Source organism: Nicotiana sylvestris, chromosome 12 (genome assembly GCF_000393655.2).
Source record: "Nicotiana sylvestris chromosome 12, ASM39365v2, whole genome shotgun sequence".
Taxonomy (NCBI): domain Eukaryota; kingdom Viridiplantae; phylum Streptophyta; class Magnoliopsida; order Solanales; family Solanaceae; genus Nicotiana; species Nicotiana sylvestris.
This window is the reverse complement of record NC_091068.1, coordinates 133,534,868-133,557,162: the sequence shown is the minus strand read 5'-3', so window position 1 is coordinate 133,557,162 and position 22,295 is coordinate 133,534,868. Positions and strand designations below refer to the sequence as shown.

Here is a 22,295-nt window from a genome sequence, read left to right as displayed (position 1 = left end):
CCACACAACTCAAATCTAATCAAAATTGACTTAATATTATCAACAATGCTAGGGAAATCAATTACAATAAATAAAGCTAAGATTTTTATATTTTTCCCAAAAAGTCAACCCGGGGCCCGTCTGGTCAAAACCCGGGTCCAATGGTAGATTCCGACTACTCATAACTACACGAGTTCATATATGTGATTAGTTTCAAAATCCGAGTCCAAATCAACTCCCAAAACTCAAATTCTTTTTTTTCAAAAACTTGACTAAATTTAACAAATTTTCACTTTAATTAACATGATTTTAATGTTAAAATCTAAGATATAGTGATGGAATATGACTAAAAATAGACTAGAATCATTTACCCAAAGTTTGTAGGTGAAATTCCCTTTCCAAATCGCCTCCTACCGAGTATAGGGTTCAAAAATATGAGAATGAGAGGTGAAACCCCAACTTCTAGCCCTTTTGATCAACTACAGATGTCGCAATTGCGATATGGGATCGCAATTGCATAGTATTTCTCGCAAATACGGTCACTGTCAGTCCTATGAGGAGGCTGCAATTGCTACTCTAGCTTCACATTTGCGAAGACGTTCTCCATCGCAAATGCAGTTGTTTTGTCGCAAATGCGAACTACCCCTCTACCTGAAGCTACTTTGCAATTATGAGCCAGGTATCGCAATTGCGGTACCTGAGGCCCCCTGCTAAGCTCACAATTGCAAACCTAGTGTTTGCAAATGCGACACCAGAGGCTACAACACACCAGATTTCTATTTTCAATCCAAAATACTTTGATACATGTTCGAAGCTCATCCGAGCACTCGAGACTCCAAACCAACCATCCACACAAGTCTAAAAATATCATCTGAACTTGCTTGCATGATCAAAATAAAAAAAATAACATCTAAAACTACGAATCGAACGCTAAACGTCTGAATCCTATTAAATCAACTCCAAACGACACCAAATTTTGCATATAAGTTCTAAATACCATAGTGGACCTATTACAAGTCCAAAATCAAATTCAGAGCTCGATAGTTAAAAGTCAACCTACAGTCAAACCTTTCAACTTCAGATTGTCAAATTTTGCCAAATCAACACAAATTGACTTATGAATTTCCAAAATCAATTTCGGGCATACACTCAAGTCCGAAATCACGATTCAAAGCTATAGGAGCTATCAAAACACAGTTCCAGGGTTCTTTTTACAAAAGTCTAAGTTTGGTTAATATTTTCTAATTTAAACCTTTAAGTCAAGAATCAAAGGGTCCAAATCAATCTGACCGCTTCTCGAAATAAAACTAACCGACCCCGCAAGTTATAAAATCCTTAACACACATGTATGAAGAAACAAAAGGGAAAACGGGATGCAATTATACAAAACAACCGATCGGGTCGTTATAGCCACAAACAAAAATCTTCTTTGCCTTGAAGTTCTTCTAGAGAGCCTTTCGATCAGCATCGCTGTACTCCGTTATTGTCTTTGGGACTGTAACTATTCCCTCACAAATGGCTTTCGTGGGAACAAAAGGACCATCATAAATAACATCCCACATCTCTGAGTCCTCAGCCATGATGAAGTCCTGCATTCTTGTTTTTCACCAACCATAGTGCTGGTCGTTGAATCTTGGTGGTTTATAGGTTGATTGTCATTCCTCGAAGTTTGGTGGAGCAGCCACGAAGATCCTTTCTAAGTGTTAACCTTTTAGAAAGAACCTCTTCTTATACCAATTGAAAGAAACTAAGGGTCCACTAAACTGTATCGAGAACCAGGTTCTCTATCAGTTCCTATAGTAAAAAGCAGTAAATAAAAAACACACAAGATTTACGTGAAAACCTCTCAACTCACGAGATTAAAAATCACGACCTACCCTAGTAGGATTTTAACTTCACTAACTGAGCAAACTTCATATTACAACTTATTACAATTTAGGAATTAAACTCTTAATCCCTAACCTCTTACAATAGTTTTATTGTAAGTCCTTTGTAATAACTCTATTACAAAGCCATACACTTCACTAACTCTAGTCAAACAACCAAAAGCAATAATGATTTAAATAATGTCCTACTAAATGCTTCTAAAACGTTGTGTAGAAATTACAAATAAATAATAAAAGACAAATACATAACAAACTAAAGGACACAAGAAATATTGAATGTTGGGGTTTGGACCTTTATTTTATAGCTTCTTTGTTCGTCAACTCACCTGAGGAACAAAGGCGGATGCATACTTGAGAGAATATATATTTTTGTAATTGCAAGTCTTAGGTCAAAACCTTGTAGCATGTTGTTTACGTATGTGAGATTATGAGTGTAGTTACAAGGGAATTTATGGTCTCTAGCAAATTGCAGATGTGCTGTTGTGCTGTTGCAAGTACAGTGCCGCAACTTTAACAATTGTAGAAATGACTTGGGTGATGACCTGGTCCTATTTGTTCCCTTTGTTATTTCCTTATCTGGTTTCCTTGAGAATTAAACCGGACAACAAAGTATATTATAATGAGCACAAAGGAACTGATTGTATCAGGTTCCTATCTGGTTCATGCATAAAGTTTGACAAATCATCAAAACCATACTCGTATAACTTATCATATATGCTTTAGCATATGACATGCAGGGGAGAATTTAGGGGGTTGAAGGGTGTTCACACGAACCCCCTTTGTCAGAAAATTGCACTGTTATATAGGGGTAACTATTTTTTTATATATAAATATTATTTTGGATCCCCTTGCCAGAAGTCAAAAAGTCATGGGTTCTATTCCTGTTGAGTACAATTTTATCCTTTTTAGTTCAGACTATTTTTTTAAAATTTAAACAAAACAAAACGACGTCGTTTTTATCCTTTTAGCATATTTCCCCAAAAATGGGACTGATGGGGATTTAGGTTAAATCTCTAAATCTCTCTTCGTCATCTCACTGGTCCTCAGGTCCTCACCTCATTAGCCACTCCACTGAATTTTCTCTTCGTTGCATCGTTGGTCGTCGGTCGTCGGTCATCTCTTTCGTCATGGCTTCCCAAGTAAGTTCCTTTCTCTTTTTATCTTTTTTCCAGAATTTTGTTTTTATTCTATATTCTATTGTAATGACCCGGCCGGTCGTTTTGAGAGTATTGGTCCCGATCCCCTATTTATTGCTTCCTCTATCTCATTTTGTGGTTACTTGACTTGTCATGGTGCTTGGTGCCGGGTTCGGGAGAGTTTTAGAGTGAAATGGGACACATAGTCCCTAAGTTTGAAGTTTAAGTTGTAAGAGTTGAATGTAGTTTGACTTGTGTGAAGACGAATCCGGAATGGAGTTTTGTCGGTTCCAATAGCTTCGTATGGTGTTTTGGGCTTAGGAGAATGTCCGGATGTTGATTTGAAAGTCCGTAGGTCATTTCGGCGTTAATTGGCGAAAGTTGAAAAAATGAAAGATTTTTGGAAAGTTTGATCGGGAGTGGACTTTTTGATATCGGGGTCAGATTCTGATTCCAGAAGTTGAAGTAGGTCTGTAATATCAAATGTGACTTGTGTGCAAAATTTAACATCAATCAAACGTGATTTTATAGGTTTAGGCATCGAATGTAGAAGTTAGAAGTTCAAAAGTCCTTTAGGCTTGAATCGATGCGCAATTCGTGGTTTTAGCGTTGTGTGATATGAATTGAAAGCTCGACTAAGTTCGTATGATGATTTAGGACTTGTTGGTATATTTGGTTGAGGTCTCGGGGGCCTCGAGGGTGTTTCGGACCATGTTCGGCGCATTTCAGAACCTTGAAGAATGTCTGAATTGCTGGGATTTACCAGTTCTGGTGTCCTTCTACGTGTTCATGATGATGCTCCCGCACTCGCGTAGAGTCTTCAAAAGTTGCTACTTTGGAGACTTTAAGGTACACTTGCCCGCGTTCGCAGGCCTCGAAGTCCCCTTCTATAATGTTCTTTTTCTTATTTCTTTTTATCTTATAGACAGTGATGTATATGAGCGTTCCACACTGTATCTAGAGCCTGTGACTTGTATTTTACCGAGTTTTGAGATTTGTACATGTTGAGCGGCAGTTTCATTTATATAGTTGTTGATGTTTGATATTTAAGTTATTATTTCAATCATTCCGTATATTTGTTAGGCTTACCTAGTTTCTATGATGTCATGACATCCTACGGCGGAAAATTTGAGACATAGAAATCTATGAATATTGATTTTCAATTTAGGTTAATGACTCTTGCTTTTTTTCTTGATTCTTGATTCTTGATTCTGTAGACTGTAGTACGGTAAATTATTGAGTTATTTTAGTGTATCTGCTTTGATAAAATTATGAAAAATAATTGCTAAATTTTTTTTGAGAATTGAGATACTTTGACTCGATCATGGAGGCTAAAAGCGTCTTTATACATCTTTTTCATTCTTATTACATACATGACCTATGATGTTATTTAGGATGACTCTTAAATACTTGGAACAATAAGTTCTATGTATGCAGTAAGAAGTTTATGTGAATTACTTAAAAAAATTAAGGCATAATTCGGTGAGAAGTCCGCGTGAAACCTCGTGGAGTACAATTGTAATAATATACAGCTGTGTTATTTTTTGTCTCATTGGGTCCTGTAACTAACACAAGACTTATTTTTTGTTTTCTCTTTTGAATGTCTTGTAATTATGACTTGTTATCTTTTCTCCTTAGAACTTCTCTTTCTATTGATGAAATCTGATAGCTTATATGAGTCCATCAAACTATAGAGTACCTGGTCTCATATGAGACTGATACGTAGAATGATGTAAAGGCTGAAAGTAAAGAAGGCAAGAGATTTTTTCTACGTGAAAAAATCCCATACAAGGGGATCAAAAAACTACGACCTACTCTTGTCGGCTTTTAACTCAACTAACTTGTAATCTACCTATTACAAGCCATTTTACAAAAACCCTATTGCAAAGACTTTAAACTAACTTGTGATGAAACCACCACAAGCTACTCTCTAACTCTCCTAGTTACACAGGATTTAACTTATGACTATTTCTAGTCACAACATAAACTCTAAAGTTTACGAATTTTGTTTGTTCCTAAAACAGCACTTCTAAGAAAGCAAACTAGGAATTGCAATGTAGAACAATTAACAAGATTACAACTCAACTATGGATATACTTAAGACTTCGTTTAGAAATTGATCCTTAGTGGAGTTGTCTTCTTGTTCTTGACACACCAGTGATTTCAATGCCGGATCGATACTTCTTCTTCTTGAGAGAATATCACTGAATGCACAAGTGATGGTATGTCTTGCACCAGGTTGTTTTATCACAAAAGATATCACAATAGATAGTGGTGTCAACTCTTGGTGTACTTCTTCTCAGTGAGAAATGACTGTTGCACTGTCTGCACAGCCATTTCTAGGCAGTTGCATTCTAGCTAGACTTTGTGCTTTATGTCAGGACATACCAACGGACAGGTCCTAATACTTCTGTCAGGACATACACTAGGACCAGGTCCTAGTTGAGTTCTTTTTTCTGTAATAGTTGCTAGATGGTCACTTTCTTCTGTTGCATTACGGCTGTGCACTTGACTTGTACTTTGGTCAGAGAACCCTAAGGCAGTAGGTCCCTGTTGTGTTTCACTTTATATTGAATGCGTACAGTCATTGTCTTGTGCTTTTGTCAGAGAACCCTAAAGGACTAACGCATCCGGTCCCTGTTGTGTTCCTCCCTGTGGTTATTAATCTATTTGCTGATTTTCAGGCTTCAAACAGTTCACATGAGATGTGTATCCTGTGGGAAAAGGTTCTCTATCTGGTTCTTCACAACAAGTTTGTTAGATCATCAAAACATAAGAAGCATAAGTTTAAGACATTGAAAACCCATCAATTCCCCCTTTTTGATGATGACAAACTTAGGCATGAAAAGCATTTGTTTGGGTCAGATTTAACTAGATGAGATACCAGTTCCCCCTTAATCTTAGATCTCCCTCCTTGTCACTTTCAGTTCCACCAGTTCCCCCTTCCTCCTTGTCATTTTTAGTTCCCCCTCAACACCATCCGCTTCTTTTCCCCCTTTTGGAATCATTAAAAAGAACAAGTGTTGAAGAGCACAAGTAGGTAATAAGCATAAAGAAGTCTAACACAACTAGCTCATGCCACATATGTGCACACAACATGACAGAAAAGAGAGGCCAGAGGAGCACAATTTTGTACAGGCAACGAAAATGGAGTTGTTTTATTAATGTTTATAGTGGACTGAGCAATATAGGAACAGTAATGATTAAGTTCAACATGCCATCACAAAAACAAGTAAACATAAGTAAAACAGCAGCCACAGGAAGTTGAAGCAAAAATAGCTTGACACTAGGGAGGATCCTAAGGAACACTAAAAGGAAAGAGGCTTAGAGGAAGAGACAACAATGGTTTTGAGAACCAGGTCCAATCTAGCATTTGCAGCCAATTGTTCTTCAAGTAGTTGAGCCCGAAGTCTCTCGTTTCCTTTCTCAGTCGGGCAACCTCGTCATGTACAGAATCAGGTCCCTTAGTTGCTTGGCTAAGCTGAGTTTCCAGTATGGCATTTCGAGCCCTCAACCTTCTTATTTCCTTAGGGGCTACATTTTGAGCATTTATCAGCTGAGAAATGGTCGATATGCTTCCACCAACCTTTTCTATACATTCATATTCTTCTAGAGTGGTCTTAGAGAAGGTTTGATTGTATGTGCCCACTCTGGGGTTGCCCAAGGGAACCTTATAGAATTTGAACACCTGAGTGAAGAGAAAGCCATAAGATAACTCATGATTGCTACCTTTAAAATTTGCCACCTTCTGCATATGATCTATCATGATTTCTGGCAAATTGATAGGTACAAACTCATCAAGCGCTTCCATCATGATTAAATCTGACTTTGTAGCAATGGAACATCTCTCAGAGAGGGGTAAGAGCACTTTATTAACCAGTTCAAAGAGAAGCTAGTACTCAGGAAGCAATACCTTTTTATGGACCTATTCCGCCTGTTGGATGGATTGCTCTTTCATAATGGCTCTCCGAAAGTATATTCCACAGACATCCTTAACTAAGGAAACACCTTCACACGGAATTTTGAGAATCTTTCCCAACATAGAAGCATCGAGTACAATGTCCACTCCATTTACAAGTGCACAGATGTGATCCCCCTCGACAGTGAAGAGAGATGAGTAGAAGATTTGCACTGCATCTTCGTACACCAGAGGCATGCTCCCTTCAAACAGGTGTTCCCATTGTTGAAATTCCACAATCTCCAGAATTTGTCTCATGCCTGCCATCTCCGAAATTGCTGGATCAAATGTTCGGCCCCACAACACTTTTTGAGTTCTTAATCTCTGCTGCCACTAAACACCATCAAAGGTCAAGGACCTTGTTGAACTAGGTTCCTTAATGGTTTCCCCTTTTTCTTTGCTAGTTCCTTCTCCGGACTTTCCTTTCCAGCTTGCTGCCCCTACCGTATTGTCCTGAGGCACGGCTAGCTCAGTTTTACTCCGTTTAGACTTGATGTTGTACTTCACTGATGACCCTTTCTGCTCCTCAACAATTTCCTTACTTATCATAGACTGTTGCACTAAGGAACCAAGTTCCCTAGAGGCATTTTTGTCTATCTGATTTACTGACACACTCTTGATGAAATCTTTGGGATTCATTTTCCTCTTTTTCCTTGTCTTGATGCTCCTCTTACTTTTCTACAATGTGGATTCAAAATTCTCTTATTTTAGTGACCTGGTGATGGGTGATTTGGAGGAAGAATCTAAGAGCTTGGAATGAACAGGAGGTACAGGAATGAGTTTGCATGGAAGTGAATCAGGTTCATCAGAAGGCTTTTCTGAGAATATCTCATGAGTCAAGGACTCGAGGAGTGTTGTGGTTCTTACATCTCCTAGGAATGGAATGCCTTCCCCCTGATACTCAGAAGAGAGATAACCTCCTTCATTCATCAGACTCTTTGCAGATATAGCCATAATGTTATGAGTTGTTTCCTTTTCAGGTGACTCCTTAAGAGTCACTGAGTCCAACATGGAGGTGTTCAGGTACTGGTCAGGATCATCCTCAGGGGCTTCTTATATTCGAGGAGTAATACCTCCAGTGTGGTCTTTGATAAGATTGTAGGATTGACTAGACATAGGATTCTCAAAATAGTGGTGAATAGGGTTTATCAGAAATGGAAACACTGTAGGGGTGGAGGAGGAATCAGAAGTGTGTAAAGTGGTAGAAGGCGTGAAACAATAATGTTCTGGGAATGATTTCAATGACGATGAAGAAGTGGAAGCAGTGTTAATGGCGGGGGAATGAGAAGATTGTTCGATCGCCATTAGATGAGTACTTAGTAGATGAGTAGAGAGAGAAAGAGATAGATGGGAAGAGGATCCTAGCTATAAACGGAAGATGAATGTTCATGACTTGCGGTGAGAGAGAAAAAAAGTTTTATTGGAAGGAGAACTAATGATGAGTGGAGAGCGAAACAGGTTCTGAATAGTTCTGAAAACGGCGGCAGTTTGTGGGGAAGTGTTACCGTGCAGAGGGGATGAAGGGATTTGACGGACAAGACATGACACAGACGTTGAAAAGTCGGATGATGTGACACCTGAATTATAGATATTTATATTTTAAAAAAAAAAATTGTTTAGGAAGGGCATGCAAAATTTAAGCACATTACTACTAACTTGAGATACAGGAACCTGATGCCAGAGCAATCTTTTGAACAAGGTTTTAGCAGCCCCCCCTCTTGCAGTTCATGACTGTACCTTTAGCTTCTATGATCGTCATGTGTGTTTACCTACAATGGTATTGATGTGAGTTAGGCTTGGTCAGAAAATACTTTAGCTACCTTTACCTGACGGTGTCTTACACAATCAACAGATAGAGGATCAGGTTCTTCATTATATTTTTGTGACCCGTCTTCACCTTGATTTATCCGAAATATTCACTACTTGAGGCTTTGATGCAAATATCTGGAGTTCGGTCTTCTATTCTTCAATGCTTTCCACCGATCAATCCCTTCTTTATATTGACTCTCAGAAGAGGATCTCACCCTTCAATGTGTTTGAAATTTCTCTCCAGTTGTTGATGAGGTCATTTCGTTTTGCTTCCTTGTCTCCCAGAAGATGAGGCATGAATCATGTCAGGTGCACTTTGGTCTTCCAATTTGAGAAAGAAGTTGGTTGAAGAGAGAGATATGGAGATTAATTTGATTTCCCACACTTTGTGTTCTGCTGCTTGTGTAGTGCCATGAGCTGCATCTTTACTTCTTCCTTCAGCTTCAGTGGTAGCAAGTGATATACCAGGTCTTTGTGAGACATGGAAGATGATATTGTGTTGTCTTTTACCAGTCTCCTTCATCTTGATTACTTTATCATCCTCCTGATTTGAAGCCTTAGATATTTCCCAGAGGCAGGATTGGTTCATCATATTAATCCTCATGGTTTCTTTCTTGGTAAGGGAGAGTGTTTTGTTGAATACCCCATGAGCATCTCCTGCCATTTTGTGCTTCCTTTGTTGGAGACCCTGTGGCCTTGTTTTGTGGATTGTACCCCAGAAGGATTCCTTAGCTTGTCCTTTTGCATTGAGCTTCCCAAGCTGATCCTTCCTATTGTCAAGAACAAGACATTTTCTTCCAATTTGGCAGCTCTTGGTGAATTTTGATTTAGGAGGGACCTGGTCCGACACCTGTTCTCAAAGAGAGAGCAGTATTCATTTCTTTTGCTCGAAGTTTCTTGGCGATTCCATAGGCGATGAGCACAGTCCATGCAGCAATTTCTAGATCCGTTCTTTCTTTCAGCTATGCCATTTTTGTTATGCAATCCTTGGAGTTTGAGAAATTGTGCGATATCCCTTCTCATCCTCCTCCATCATTTTTGTGAACTCATGTCCAGGTGACGCTTGAGTTTGGCAAACCACGTACCACGTCTGGTTGAGTTAGTTTCTTCGGAGGTGAGAAATTTGCATATACTACTCCTTCATCCTATGATTGTGACTTTACTCATCTCATTCTCCACTTGATGATTAGCAAGAGTGACTATTCTTGTTTCCTTTGTTCATTGATACTACTTGGCTAGTTATCGGATTGATGACAGCATTTTATAGGTCATTCACATAGTGCTCGTTCCCACTCAAGTGCAAAAAGGAACCTTTCTGTCTTTTCATTCACTAAGAATGTACCCTTTACTTTCTTCTCAACGATACATTCCCTTCCTGCAGGGCTTTCAGTGAGAAGAAATTCATAATGTTCTTCAGCTGCGTGTTTTGAGCATCTTCTGTCCGTAGTCCATCACAGTCCGCTCCCTCTCACTGTTCCCTGCTCATGCACATCAAGGATTAGATTTAGGAACCCAAACTAGTTTGGGTCCCTTGTTACCATAAAAAAGGATGAATGAGGGATTTCCTGGTCCACGCAGGCAGCATTCGCTTTTTGTGAGTGGTACCTGGTCCTTTGCTAGTAGTCACTTTATCAGCAAACGCTTTGTTCTTCTGAGCAGACTGAACCCTGGCCTGGCAATTTTCTTTAAAATGCTCATTGTTTCCACAGTGGGTACATAGTCAGTTATCAGGTACAGTGACATACTTTCTATGTGGGGTGTAAGGAGGTTTCTCTCTTCGGAACCCGATGCCCTGCTTGTTCCCACTATTGTTGAGATACATGGTAGTGACAGCATCTGAGGACCAGATCCACTTCAGGGATTTCTCAAGATCATTTCTTACTTTCTCCAACTTAGTTTGGAGTTGTTGATTCCTCTCGAGTTCACTGCAAAGACTGGTTTTTACAATAGTTAACTCCTTTTCGAGCAAGATGTGCGACTCACTGGCTACTTCCTTCCCTTTCCCAAGACTTACATTCATATGTTCTTTATTGAGTCCCTCAATGGTTTCCTCTAGATCAGCACATATCACTTAGAAGGTCATCCATTTCCTCTTCAGTGGAGGCAATTTTTTCTTCTAAGGTGTGTTTCTCATTGCTAAGACCTTCTATTGTTTCTTTTAGATCAACAACTACTACCATCAGATCGTCTCTCTCATTCTCCACAATAGTTATTTTTTCATTCAGGGCCTCCTTCTCTAGTTCAAGATTAGCTATGGTCTCATTTAAGTCCACTACACAGACCACTAGATCATCTCTAGATTGTTCGGTCTCTCCTAGTTCTACGGTCAGGATCTCCTTATCATTTACAAGACTATAATAAGCATCAATTAGGACATTTGATAAAGACCTTAGTTTTTTAGAGGAATAAGATTTCAGATTTCTCTGAACATCTCTGAAGTTTACTTCATCGTCTTCATCTTCTTCATCATCATTATCTGACTAAGCCATCAGCGTGAACAATGAATCGTACTTCGCTGCTTCAGTTTCCACTGTCATCATGGAACTGTTTTCTGTATCTGATTCCATGTCGGATTCACTTGAGGAGTCTCCCCAAGCAGCAAGAGTCTGCTTAACGATATTGTCAGCAGCACCTTTCGATTGAATCTTTTCTCTAGAACCAGGTTCCTTTTTCCTGCTTTGTCAGGATTTTGCTTGTACTGCTCCTGTTTTGCGAGTGGGCAGTCTTTGATGAAATGCCCTGACTTTCCACATCCGTGACAGAGATCGTTGTTCCTTGTTTTACTTGAACTGCCCCACTTTGGTATGCCACCATTTCTTCAAACCATTTTTTGAAATCTCTTAGTAAGATAGGCCATGTCACTGTCTTCATCACTTGAATCACTCCTTTCAGCCTTAAGCACCAGGTTCGTTTCCTTCTTAGGCTCTCTTCTTTCACTGTCTTTATTTCTTTTCATCTTGTATGTTTTCAGATTACCAATCAACCCATCCATGGTTAGAGTCTGTAGATCTTTAGCTTTTGTAATGGCATTTACCTTACTTTCCCAGGACCCAGGTAAAACACTGAGAATTTTCCTTATAAGCTTATTTCTGGGAATGACATCTCCAAGTGAGTGAAGCTCATTTATGATGGAGGTGAATCTGGTGTGCATATCTTGTATGGACTCATCATCCTTCATCCTGAAGAGCTCGTATTCAGTGGTGAGCATGTCGATCTTGGATTGTTTGACTTGAGTGGTTCCTTCGTGTGCAGTTTGTAAGGCTTCCCATATCTCTTGGCAGTATCACAAGCTGATACTCTGTTGTACTCATCAGGTCTTATGCCACACATCAAGATTTTTTTGGCACGATGGTTCTTTTCTACAACTTTTCTGCCAGTGTCGTTGTACTCTCTTCTCCCTTTGGGCACCAATGGTCCTGTTTCATCAAGTTTCTTCATGGGAACATGTGGACCATCACAAATGATGTCCCACAGTTCTGAATCTTCAGCCATTATGAAATTATGCATCCGAGTCTTCCGCCATCCATAGTATTGACCATTGAATCTGGGAGGTCTATAGGTTGTAATGTTCTTATTCAAAGCTTGGTGGAGCATCCATTTAGGATCCTTCCTAGGTGTTAGCCTGATAGGAAGAACCTGCTCTGATACCAATTGATAGATTATATGAGTCTACCAAACTATAGAGTACCTGGTCCCGTATGAGACTTATACGTAGAATGCTGTAAAGGCTGAAAGTAAAGAAGGCAAGAGATTTTTTCTACGTGGAAAAATCTCACACAAGGGGATCAAAAAACCACGACCTACTCTTGTAGGCTTTTAACTCAACTAACTTGTAATCTACCTATTACAAGCCACTTTGCAAAAACCTTATTGCAAAGACTTTAAACTAACTAGTGATGCAACCACCACAAGCCACTCTCTAACTCTCCTAGTTACAGAGGATTTAACTTATGACTATTTCTAGTCACAACATAAACTCTAAAGTTTATGAATTTTGTTTGTTCCTAAAACAGCGCTTCTAAGAAAGTAAACTAGGAATTACAATGTAGAACAATTAACAAGATTACAACTCAATTATGGATATACATAAGACTTCGTTTAGAAACTGATCCTTAGTGGAGTTGTCTTCTTGTTCTTGACACACTAGTGATTTCAATGCCGGATCGATGCTTCTTCTTCTTGAGAGAATATTACTGTATGCACAAGTGATGGTATGTCTTGCACCAGGTTGTTTTATCACAAAAGATATCACAATAGATAGTGGTGTCAACTCTTGGTATACTTCTTCTCAGTGAAAAGTGACTGTTGCACTGTCTGCACAACCACTTCTTGGCAGTTGCGCTCCAGCTGGACTTTGTGCTTTATGTCAGGACATACCAACGGACCAGGTCCTAATACTTCTGTCAGGACATACACTAGGACCAGGTCCTAGTTGTGTTCCTCTTTCTGTAACAGTTGCTAGATGGTCACTTTCTTCTGCTGCATTTCGGCTGTGCACTTGACTTGTACTTTGGTCAGAGAACCCTAAGGGAGCAGGTCCCTGTTGTGTTTCTCTTTATATTGAATGCGTACAACCACTGACTTGTGCTTTTGTCAGAGAACCCTAAAGGAACAACACATCGGGTCCCTGTTGTGTTCCTCCCTGTGGTTATTGATCCATTTGCTGATTTTCAGGCTTCGAACAGTTCAAATAAGATGTGTATCATGTGGAACAAGGTTCTCCATCTGGTTCTTCACAACAAGTTTGTTAGATCATCAAAACATAAGAAGCATAAGTTTAAGACATTCAAAACCCATCAAAATCTGTAATCTTTTCGATTTTTTTGGTTGGCTTCTTTGTGTATTTGGTTTTTAAAATTTTTGAATCCCCTTCGCAAATATCCTGCCTTTGCCACTGAATTGACATGGTGTCTCCTATTCAATTTTGGTATTTCTAACCTGCTGTATTTTGATAATTAAAATATTTTTAAAGTATTAATCAAATCATGAAAGTACATGTCATCTGATCAGATATTACTTCCAAATAATTCCCAATAACCACTTTTATATGTCTTATAGAAAAAAGAACTGATTCTACGATTATGAAGAAAGCGGTCCAGTATCAAGAATAGACTTAGGAATGGCAGACGGTAGGGGCGGTGTGGTTTCTATCTCAACCAACCCCCTAACCCCGCATAGCACTTAAACCCGCGCCCACCCGCCCCATACTCACACCCACTCTGTCCCGCCCTGCCTAGTAGATTTAAAAAAAATTGTCTCTCTCTTTTCTTTGGCCAGTAATTACAATCTTAATTCATAGTGCCAACACTTGGTTTTCTTCATCTATGTCTTGTTTTACTTAAACAAATTCCACTTTAAACATATAATGTTGGACTAAAAATCAAGTTTCTACATGTGTAAACAGATTTCAATCAAACAAAGGGGTTCTCTGTTTGATCGATAATCAATCCTATTAATTACCGAAAATTAATCCTATTAATACTTTTCTTTACCAAAATATTTGATCAGATTATACAACCATTTAATTACATTCAATACACATTTCTCTTCTACATTAATATCACAACCAAACAACATCGTCGAATCCTCCAAAGGAAAGTAGCACTTGTTTTAATTTTCTAGTTGTTATTTTTCGTATATAGTAAGAAAAATATAATTAGATTAACGAAATATTATAAATATTTTGTGGATCTGTAAACTTAAAGTTGTTTCTATTAAAATGTGTTTGTTTCAATATCATAATAGTATATTTATAAACATATATGTTATGTTATTGTGTGTGCATAATATATATCAAAATAAATAATATATCACATATATGTAGTATATATTTCACATGTCAAATATACTTAAACTATATATATCTCGTCAAGTGTATATACATTATACAATAAATATACATAATACGTATATCGAATATGTATATTTGTTTATACGTCATATACGAAATTATACGTTGAATAGAAAAAAAAATGAGTTCAGTATAAGCAAATATACATAATGAAAATATGGATTTATTTAGACTATGTTTGCATAATGAAAAATCGAAATTCTAGCAACAATTTGTTAGGGGAACTTTCATAAAAATGGTAAGTTTAGATTAACGATGAGAGAGAAATATGATAAATTAATATGGTTCAAAATTAATTTCTTAATTTGTGGATTATGTTTAAAAACTTGAGGAATACTAAACGTATATGGTCTTTAAAATTTTTGCAGGTTTCATAGGTTAAACAAATAGATTCTGAAAACACACATCTCAAGGGAAACCCAACAATCAAAGAAGATTGAACGTTTTTAAAAATTAGAACCTCCCCTCGCCTCGCCTCGCCCCGCCCCGCTTTCTTTCGCAAACGCTGAAACCCGCCCTGCCCCGCAAATGCTGAAACCCGCTCCGTCCCACAACCGCATCACTCCATTGCTATCCCTACATAGACTTAAGCTGGTGTCCAGCCCAAGTCATTTCCCTAAGCACTCATACCCAAAACACGAAGTTCCCATGGAGCCCTGCAGATATCCTTTGTATTTTCAATGGTTGACCGCAAATGAACGAGGAAGTTCCTTGAAGCAGGAAAACATGTGAAGTGCTCCATCCGTAATCAAAATACCTACTTCATCCGGTCCACAATAAGTGATTAATTTATTTTGGACACACTCATTAAGAAAATACTAAATTCTAGACAAAAATAGTTAGTGTGACTAAACTACCCTTAATTAAATATTGCGCCATAATTTAATGTGAGAAATAAAAGACTTTTTAGGAATACGTACATAAGGGTAATTTTGGAAAAACAAATCGAATATTTTTTTGATTATATAAATGGACACTTATTTTGGACCAAATTAAAAAAACAAATTGGTCACTTATTGTGGATCGGAGGGAGTGTCATATCTCTCTTTTACACGATCCTTAAGAAATAAGTATTAATTAAAATATTTTTTGACTATTTTACGCTTATTTATGTCTGAAGGTATAATCTATCTTCATTGAATAAAAACAATTATTACTAAGGGTAAAATAAAAATAAAAATTTTATTTTGAACTTCTAAAATGAAAAATAATATGAGACGACTATTTTTATAAACCATGACAGATAATTTGAGACGGAGGGAGTAGTATATATTTTCATTTTTAGCTGTTTCAAAAAGAATGTCTCTTTTTATATATAGTAACTCTTTAACTCCATATTTCCACATGGCAAGACCATAAGATTCACATACATGTTGGTATATTACACACATATTTAGCTTCGGATCACATGTTTTTTTGACTTCTTTACTTTCTTAAATTCTATGCCCAGTCAAACTAAAACACATAAATTGAATCGAAGGGAGTATAATAATAGCTTTCCCGAAAACTTGCCCCTGTTGTGGTGCTTGATTCTCTTAATGGATTCTCAAAACATTGATCGCTCTATGTTTAGAAAACACTGCCTAAATGAAGAGTTCCTTGCAGATCTTGGAGATGATATCAATTTAATCACCAGGCTAAATATCATCCTTAAAGAAGTTCGAATAAGCTCGTGAGACCAAAGCATGTTTTGAGCAGTGACCGTATGGTATCTCAGGTGAATTTGTCTTAGACAACTTCACCAATCCGTAATGATCACAACATATGAAAATGCATATCACAAGGCTTTAACATATAGTATCCTTGTACGTGTGTACAATCTTATCCTATTATTGAGAATACATTGACGACCTGAAGGACCTAGTCCCAACTCCCAAACGGAGCCTTCTGCGCCAAGTTTGAGTTTTTGCCAATCTTATCCTATTATTGAGAATTGTTGATTTTGTAGGTAACCAGCCAGCTATTCTTCTTGGTCAGCTTACAGCAAATTATGTGATCGACCACCCCTGGCTTCGTTATAATGTTCGGAGCATACTAGCGAACATAGTGTACAATGGAAACAATTAAACTTTTGACCAAACATCCAACAAAATCAACAATTCTCAATAATAGGATAAGATTGGCAAAAACTCAAACTTGCCTTAAGCTACCAGAGCCTTAAAATAGCAGAGCATGACTTTTGACAACAGGTCAGAGGTACTCTGTGGAGAACTTTGAACAATGCTCCATGTCGCCATAGTAACAAGTGCAACATCGAAATCAACCGACATGAATGTAATCTAGACAACTAGAACACAAACAACTTGGAAAATCTCGAAGCACAAACAAGCTGCTGATACACAATCAACGCAGCATTAAAGGACTAAAACAAAAGATAAACACATAATCAACGCAGCATTAAAGGACAATTAAGATAAGATTGTTCAAGAAAACAAAGCCAAAAGAAATAAGTACTATCAAACAGACAAGCAACATAATACTTGTATAAGCATAGCATGTAGTCTTCCAAAGCTAATAGAAATATTACAAGATATTAAAAGCCTGAAGTTTGAAGAGTACTATTACATCTCACAGCCAAAAGAACATCAACTGGAGGTTGTGGTTTTGGCTTAATTCATATTTAAAAAGTCACCATCACATTTCAAATTAATCCTCCTGAGCTTCCTCTTCATCCTCGTAATACTCTCCCTCCTCGTCTGCAGTAGCATCTTGGTACTGCTGATACTCTGAAACCAGATCATTCATGTTACTTTCAGCCTCGGTAAACTCCATCTCATCCATTCCCTCACCAGTGTACCAATGCAAGAAAGCCTTTCTCCTGAACATAGCAGTAAACTGTTCGCTCACACGCCTAAACATCTCCTGAATGGATGTCGAATTCCCAATGAAGGTCGACGCCATCTTGAGTCCAGTTGGCGGGATATCACAAACAGTTGATTTCACATTGTTTGGGATCCACTCAACAAAGTAGGAGGAGTTCTTGTTCTGCACATTGAGCATTTGCTCGTCGACCTCTTTTGTGCTCATTTTACCCCTGAACATAGCAGAGGCGGTCAAGTATCTTCCATGGCGAGGGTCAGCGGCGCACATCATGTTCTTAGAGTCCCACATTTGCTGTGTTAGCTCAGGAACTGTCAAAGCTCTGTACTGCTGAGAACCACGGGAAGTCAAAGGCGCAAATCCAACCATAAAGAAGTGGAGCCTTGGGAATGGAATCAAATTCACAGCTAATTTCCTTAGATCAGAGTTCAACTGCCCAGGGAAACGCAAGCAGCACGTGACACCAGACATTGTGGCTGATATCAAATGATTCAGATCTCCAACTGTTCCATCAAGCAATAAGAAAATCGTTAATACAAGTACATGACAATTAAGTGAATATGAGAAAATATATGAGAAAGAGCAAATCAAGATGCCTAAAGTTCTTACAGCTTGGGGTGGTGAGCTTTAGGGTTCTGAAGCAAATGTCGTACAAAGCCTCATTGTCAAGGACCATACATTCATCTGCATTTTCAACTAGTTGATGAACGGACAGAGTAGCATTGTAAGGTTCGACAACAGTGTCAGAAACCTTAGGGGAAGGGAAAACCGAGAACGTAAGCATCATTCGATCTGGGTATTCCTCTCTGATTTTTGAAATCAAAAGGGTTCCCATACCCGACCCTGTTCCTCCACCCAATGAATGGCACACTTGAAATCCTGAAACAACAAAAGAAAAACATTCATCAAAACCAAAAAAGACATGTAAATCTCAGAAAATGACCAGATCCCAAAAAAAAAAAAAAAACACATGGGGAACATTCTGCTGAATTGTGTAAGGGTGGGTTAGTAGCACTTTTAGCTGCTCCGTTATTGGCAAATACTCATTTTAGTCCTTGCCATATCTGCCTAAATGCATTTAGCATTCATTAATTGAAATGTGCATTTTTAATCCTTTTGCTTGTGAATTTTCACAAATGTATGTAATATTGTTAAGCATTTCACCATTTAATTACTTATATATTACGTTAAGTCAGTGCTCTTACACCATATTTGAAGGTAATATAGTTATAAAAATAGTGTAAATGCAACAATTTTTCTACATAAAGAGACCAAAAACACAGATTTAATCCTAATCGAAGGTTACATATGCTGAATCGTATATCACAATGAACAAAATCACAATTATCAATAATGGAGGACAAAGTGACGGGTTGAGAAGCAAACCTTGTAGGCAATCACAGTTTTCAGCTTCCTTACGAACGACATCAAGAACGGAATCAATTAATTCCGCGCCCTCAGTGTAATGACCTTTAGCCCAGTTATTACCAGCACCAGATTGGCCAAAAACAAAGTTATCAGGCCTAAAGATCTGACCGTAGGGACCAGATCTGATACTGTCCATGGTACCAGGTTCCAGATCCATAAGAACAGCCCTAGGAACGAACCTTCCACAGGTTGCCTCATTGTAATAGACATTGATTCTCTCAAGCTGGAGATCTGCATCTCCGTCATATCGGCCGGTAGAATCAATGCCGTGTTCGGCACAGACAACTTCCCAAAACTTGGCACCGATTTGGTTGCCACATTGTCCACCTTGAATGTGAAGGATTTCACGCATTTTGAAAATAGGAGCGGAGGAGAAAGGAGAATGAGAGAGGAAAAGAGGGGATTAAAGAGAGGTGTGTAGGGACATAGAGGGGGGTTGATTTTATAGTGAGATTTAAATTATTTTAGGGTTTGGGAGATGGGGTCGGGGTGAGCGGCGGAGCCGGAGCTCTCCTGGTAACGGTTACTGAATCAACGGTCAGATTGAATTTGACTTGACACCTTGGAATCTGTGGAAAAGAATTTGAAATTTGAAATTTGTGGAGGACAGCTGGATAAGCTAAGGAATTTAGTACTGAAGGCCTAGGATATATGGCATAAGGCATTATAGGTCCTTTTAGTTTAATCAAAGTACAATTGCATCCTTAACTTTTCATCTATGGCTAGTTTCTCCTCCAATAAAACTTGCTTGCACCAAATGAATGTGTCATGCAAAATTAGTGGTGGCAAAATAGTTATAAAAAAAATAGTTAATCACTCATATTATTCGCTAAAAATGGGTTGGACAATAAATATTTTAAAAACGGTTTAAATATGGATAACCACCATATTATTCATTTAGAAGATGGATAACTATTGAGTTTTAACTTTTACGTTTGTAAAAAAAAATCTCAAATTGGGGGTTCATCAAGTTTGGAAAAATAAAAATGATCATCTTCAAGAAGCCATGGATATTATGGGTACCTATATTATCCGTCGGTTAACATTTTGTTATCTGTATTAAATATGGGTCGGGTTGAATAATTTATCCATTTTTTCATTACCTGTTTTTTACCCTTCTCATATCCGATCTGATCTGTTCGTTTGTCACCCTTATGCAATATGAAGAAAAGACATGTGGCGTATATAATTAATTAATATATATTTCCTTTTAATGTATAATTATTATGATTAAATTATTTAATTTGATTTAAAATAAAGACGAATAAATATGTTTCAATCATTGTTGTATTATGCCCCGAAGAACAAAGTAATCCTCTATAGGTGCCACGTCTTGAACACATCTTTGCAAAAGAGTAACCCCCCCCCCCTCCCAACCCCTCTTATTGAGCTATTATGATTTGTTTTTCTTCTATGATGTGCCAACTTCAATTTACAAATGGAAATAATTGAGGTAAATAAAACAAGTTTCTTTACTCCAATAATGGACTAGTATAAAGAGTTCAAGCCCCTGATTGAAATATTCACATAATATTAGGAGCCTATCACTTTTGAAATTTTTGAAAAACAATGTTCAAATTTTTATTTTCAATGTATTTTTCAAATTTTAACTCAAACAAATATTTTTGCCAAAACTCCAAAATATGAGTTTACAAATTCAAAATCTCAGGAACTTCAAACAAACACCATTAAATACTCTTTTTAAGACAACAAAAAAATTAAATTAAATACTCTTTTCCAATTGCAACTTCGATACCTTAGTTTTTCAACTTGAGCCAAATAATGTTCTCTGTGAACCAATAGTTTGACTAGGTGCCATTGCATGTGAATATTTTGAATGGCAAATTTTATAAACAAACTCAATAAGGAAGAGCACCGAACTAAGATCTCCTACCTTGTCCGTTGGCCGTGAGTTTATTCTGAGCCAGAAAAAAAGAAGGGGATATTATCATTTTTAACTTGTGCCAAAAATTATTTATATTTTGTTGTCGAAAAATATATAAAATTTATATAATTTTTATATATAACATACATAATATATATATATACACACACACAAAATATACATTTTTCGACTATTATTTTGAGAGCGATTATACAATGTCATTTTTCCAATATTTGGTCAATATATATGACCAAACCTACATGTTAAAATTGGAATAATGTATCATACATTTGCATAAATGTTTCATTAAACTTTCTTTAAAATTTCTATATGCCCCACAGTGTTTACCTTGAAAACAGTATTTACAATTATATTTGATTTGTGGTTTTAAAAATATGTGATTTATCTTAATACTAGTTGTTATCTGAATGATGCTAAGTATAAATGAGCAAGAAATGATAAGCAAACCAGCGTGGTAGCAAGATTTAGGGCATCGAGCTTAGTGTTATAAGACCTCGAGGGGCGGCCTTTAGATAATGAACAATAAATGAAGAACAACGAATGAACACAATAAATGTGAACCAATAAATGAAGAACAAGGCGATAAATTCGTAGAGTAATTGTTGAGCACATTTAGACAAGAAAAGCAGAGAATGTTCTATTGTATTCAATGTTGTGTCTGTTATCAAGTGAAAAAATCTTCCTACAAGAATATTTGGATCCCCTTTATATAGGAGGGGCGAATCCCAATACAGTACAAGTCTAATCATGACTGAGAAATACTGTTGGTACATTTGTGTAATGGTCTAGTACGGATTGTCACTATTTCTCGTAGACTTTGTCAGCTTTAATCACGTGTCCTCGAGTGCTTCCCGCCTCTTTACGGCGGTTGCTGATAATTATGCTGCCTCGAGTTATGTTGTAGTGAGTGTTCGATATACCCCTTCGAGGCGAGTGCTTCCGGGACGAGCCTTAGACCGTGCTCCAAGCCCATCGAGGTCAGGCCTGAAATGCCACAGAAGCCTTAAAATCAACCTTCCCTGATTTTGACCGTATACAGATAGTCCCCACGTTCCTTGGAGTGAAATAACAAGGAATGATTTAAATTCTTCAACTCTTTAATACCTTCATCATTACGTCAGTTATGTTATGTGAGCAATTGATGTGACAAAGAAGGATGTTCAAATTCCACGTTCGCACGGCTATTGAAAAGCCTCGAATTGATTAAGACGGTTTGCTGTCCTTTGGCTTTCACCAACGCGCACTACTGGCCCCTATAAATACTCCAATCCTTCACTTCTTACTCTTCATCACATCTCCAAACATTCAACAGATCTTCTTACTTCTTTCTTGTGTTTGTCTCCCGTCCAGTTTCCTCTTTTCCTCTGAAATCTTTCAGTAAAATGGCGAAGTCCTCTAAAATCGTTCCCCAAGATGATAAAGTTTCTTCATCTTCTCATTCGTCTAAGGGCAAGCCTATAGTACCTCCTCGTCTTGAGGAGTGCATCTCCGGACCCTGTGAAACATCCTCTGATTTTACGGT

General features: G+C 37.7%; 1 protein-coding gene across 1 annotated transcript; it reads right to left on the bottom strand.

Moving 5' to 3' along the window:
* Positions 1-17,082: 17,082 nt before the first annotated feature.
* LOC104241524 (tubulin beta-2 chain) lies at positions 17,083-19,488 on the bottom strand. Its single transcript, XM_009796472.2, has 3 exons — positions 18,826-19,488; positions 18,049-18,318; positions 17,083-17,942 (listed from the first exon to the last, which is right to left on the bottom strand). The coding sequence occupies exons 1-3, from the start codon at positions 19,217-19,219 to the stop codon at positions 17,266-17,268; spliced, it is 1,341 nt and encodes a 446-aa protein (XP_009794774.1). The 5' UTR covers positions 19,220-19,488; the 3' UTR covers positions 17,083-17,265.
* Positions 19,489-22,295: the final 2,807 nt, after the last annotated feature.

Coding starts and splice junctions, on each gene's coding strand:
- LOC104241524 (XM_009796472.2), bottom strand. CDS start 19,219: ATGCGTGAAATCCTTCACATTCAAGGTGGACAATGTGGCAACCAAATC. Junction 18,319..18,825: donor AAACTGTGATTGCCTACAAG/GTTTGCTTCTCA, acceptor TTGTTGTTTCAG/GATTTCAAGTGTGCCATTCA. Junction 17,943..18,048: donor AAAGCTCACCACCCCAAGCT/GTAAGAACTTTA, acceptor TTGATGGAACAG/TTGGAGATCTGAATCATTTG.